The sequence below is a fragment of the Octopus bimaculoides genome, chromosome 2 (genome assembly GCF_046866305.1).
Source record: "Octopus bimaculoides isolate indiv1 chromosome 2, ASM4686630v1, whole genome shotgun sequence".
Classification (NCBI taxonomy): Eukaryota; Metazoa; Mollusca; class Cephalopoda; order Octopoda; family Octopodidae; genus Octopus; species Octopus bimaculoides.
The window spans coordinates 17,267,685-17,271,601 of record NC_142929.1 but is presented as its reverse complement, the minus strand read 5'-3'; the positions used below and the strand labels follow the sequence as shown (position 1 = coordinate 17,271,601).

The following is a 3,917-nucleotide window of genomic DNA, read 5'->3' as shown; positions in this document are numbered from 1 at the left end:
CAGCTGTAGAAACTCTGCCAAATCAGATTGGAGCCTGGTGTTGCCATCCGGTTTCACCAGTCCTCAGTCAAATTGTCTAACCCATGCTAGCATGGAAAGCGGACGTTAAACGATGATGATGATATATACACTCACATGCACACATATTTGTATGTATATATATTTTGAAGATAGTGCTCGTGAATGTAGTAGTGAAGAATGAGGAGATATGGAAATATTTAAGAAATGTATAATTGAGTAATAGCCTAGTGCTAAAATTAGAAAGGATTGTTGTTGTTGTTGTTGTTACAATTATTGCTGTTACTGTTTTATTTCAGGCGAACACTGATCTCAAGAATGGAAATTTAACAGAAGCCATTAGAAACAATGAATCCGCCAAGAAGTTAATCAAATATGGTCTTATAATTGGCTTGGTAATTTCGATTATCAGTATCATCTCGTGGGTGGCAAAATAAAATGTCTGCTAATTAGCAATGTCTCAACAGTAACCATTACTTATAGCTCCGATAAAACTACAACACTTACCGATACCATTGAATTCATGCAATACAGCTCACTGTTACCCCAATAGCAAGAAATGAACAGACAAAAAATAAATAAGCAAAAAATAAAATCAAAACAAAAAAAACACTCCACAAATATATCACTTTTACTCTTTTACTTGTTTCAGTCTTTTTGACTGTGGCCATGCTGGAGCACCACCTTTAGTCGAGCAAATTGACCCCAGGACTTATTCTTTGGAAGCCTAGTACTTATTCTATCGGTCTCTTTTGCCGAACCGCTAAGTTACAGGGACGTAAACACACCAGCGTCGGTTGTCAAGCGATGTTGGGGGGACAAACACAGACACACAAACACATACACACATACATACATATATACGACGGGCTTCTTTCAGTTTCTGTCTACCAAATCCACTCACAAGGCTTTGGTCGGCCCGAGGCTATAGTAGAAGACACTTGCCCATGATGCCACGCAGTGGGACTGAACCCGGGACCATGTGGTTGGTAAGCAAGCTACTTACCACACAGCCACTCCTACGCCTATGTACGTAATTGCTACATATATAACTATGTTTAGACATACAAATCAATGTGTACATGTGTTGTTCCTTTGTATATATGCATGAATACATACACACACATATATATATATATATATATATATATATATATATATATATATGTATATGTATATGTATATATATATGTGTTTATATATATTTTTATACCAACATTAGGCAAAAATATTGTATCTGTTAACAAATGTAGCAAAATACTCACAAGTGAGTTTTTGTATTTATATCGATTTAAATGAGAGCTCAAAACTGATCCATTGAAAATACTTTATTGTAATAATGATAATGACCTATGAACATTTCGATGCAATATCCAGATTGATTCATGCATATTATAAAATATAGGATACTGCATCTCCTCAGGACCTTATTAGTAGGAGGCAGACAATAAAAATAGATAACATTCATACACAACATTCATAGTTGACCTATGAAAACATGCAAAATAACAAGTTGAAAAGACATGAGATGTTATACAACCATACATCATAACGGTGTTGAAACCATGAACATATCAAGCAAATGATTCAAATTTGTGATGCTAAACTATGAAGTTTGGTAATGAATCAATATGGAATGCTGTACATTTCGAAAAGGACTGTTGGAGTTATAAATATAAATACAAAATTCAGACCTAAGAAAAAAACAGCTAGATATTAAAAAAATACATTTTAAATACAACTTCCTGGTCAAATAGAAGTATATCTAATAAGTAATGCTTATATATAATATACTCAAAAAACAACTTAAGTATACATAATCTAAAAAAGCCTTATATTAATTTAGTATTTATAAGTAAAAAGCCTTATATGGTTATTCAAGCCTGCTAGGTTATAGAGAATAAAATATCTACATTTGAATACATTCAAATTATAGTTAACAAGTTACAAAAGAATGAAGTTAATTAGCTAAGTGATAAAGTTAAATATACCGAAGAAAATTAGACAGATTTTATAATATGCATGAATCATTATTATAATAAAGTATTTTCAATGGATCAGTTTTGAGCTCTCATTTAAATCGGTATATATATATATATATAAACGATAAATTAAATAGAGAGGTACAACTGACAATCCAATAATTTATTTATATTATAGTATAATATACTATGTATATGATATGATATAATATAAGATAAGATAAACAATTATTAAAAAACCAAAAAACCCAACAATTTGTTTCGACTAATATACATTTTCTGATATATAAACAATTGAATTCCCTTATATAAGCCTAATCAAAGCCAATGGTTTGAAGATAGATGAATTGAATTGTTTATGTATTAAAAAATGTATATAAGTCAAAACAAATTGTTGGCATTTTTGTTTTTTTAGTAATTGTTTATGTTATATTGTTATATTTAGAGTATATTATGCTATATTATAATATATATAAATTATTGGAGTGTCAATTGTATCACTCTATTTAATTTAATGTTTGTAATTTGAATTATACCCATATTTATGTGGCATTCAACTGACGTACCAGTGAATTTGATGTTTTGCACACCCCTTTGAAGGAATTTTTTTCTTAGTTTGTTACTTCAAATATATATACAAACACATACATACATATAAATATTACACATACAGACACAATTGAACTGGGGAACATTTGTTTTAATAAAGGCAAGAAACCTACTCAATAAATTAGTGATCATATTTTATTTTATTAGAAACAGAGTCTTTTTGAATTGGAAATCTGAGTCTTACAGTACTGTTTATTGGTAATGACTAATATATGGAAACAGTGTAACAATATGTAAGAAAAAGATATTCTATCATTTTAGGTTTTAGAAGATTCTTTTCAATTTTTGAGCATACTGAATATCGGGTAATTCGAAATTTTGTTATATACAAAAATAATTAATAAAAAACGTGAGAAATAGTATTTCAATTTTTTTTCTAATTAAATTCAAAAATAGTCTTTTTTCTTTAAACTTACCACGCAAAGTGCATTGAGATTAAGCTCTGAGCTAGTTATACCTATATTCCTTTATACATTTCTATTACAACAAACACACATGCACACACACATACATACACATGTAGGTATATTGAAAATAAGATTCAGTTTAAAATTTTATCTCTTTTGTCAATTTCTTTTCATATGTTTGTATGATTTTTTTTTACAAGTTATTTAGAACAATAAAGTTCTATTGACCTTTATAATCGCACCATCCAGATGAAGTGATGATGATGTGTATTGATATACATTCATAGATGCACACACACACACACATACACACATACACGCACGTGCGCTCACACTCACACACACACACAGTCACCAATCGCTTAATTGCATAGCCTCATGAACTGAGATTATTGTGCAGTTAACCAGAGTATGCAGCTAACCAAACTCACATTGTTGGTGATAAATTATGAGATTCAAGTACATTGTAAGTAGTCATGTAATGTAATGTAAGAATTATACATGAATAAAACGTTTTCACCACAATATGTTTTTCTCTTCTTCTTTTAGTGAAATATAAAGAAATGTTACTTTGAGGCTGTAGTAAACAATGGCCTACAACAATTTATCTATCAAAGAAACTAATGAATTAATTATTTCATATGTTTTCAGGAGAGTGCATGTTGTTTTTGTTTAACTATACTCTTTTACTCTCTTTTACTTGTTTCAGTCATTTGACTGCGGCCATGCTGGAGCACCACCTTTAGTCAAGCAAATCGAACCCAGGACTTATTCTTTGGAAGCCTAGTACTTATTCGATCCGTCTCTTTTGCCGAACCATTAAGTTACGGGGACGTAAACACTTCACTATTGGTTGTCAAGTGATGTTGGGGGCGACAAACAGACACAAAAACATACACAC

At 30.6% G+C, this 3,917-nt stretch overlaps 1 protein-coding gene across 2 annotated transcripts in view; it reads left to right on the top strand.

Annotated features, from left to right (window-relative positions):
- Positions 1-3,541, top strand: part of LOC128250329 (uncharacterized) — a 54,554-nt gene extending 51,013 nt beyond the window's left edge. For both annotated transcript variants that reach the window (XM_089341401.1, XM_089341393.1), the window contains exon 4: positions 318-3,541. In XM_089341401.1, coding sequence (XP_089197527.1) covers positions 318-455 — 138 coding nt within the window. In that variant the 3' untranslated portion in view covers positions 456-3,541. The remainder of the gene's footprint in view (positions 1-317) is intronic.
- The last annotated feature ends 376 nt before the right edge of the window (positions 3,542-3,917 follow it).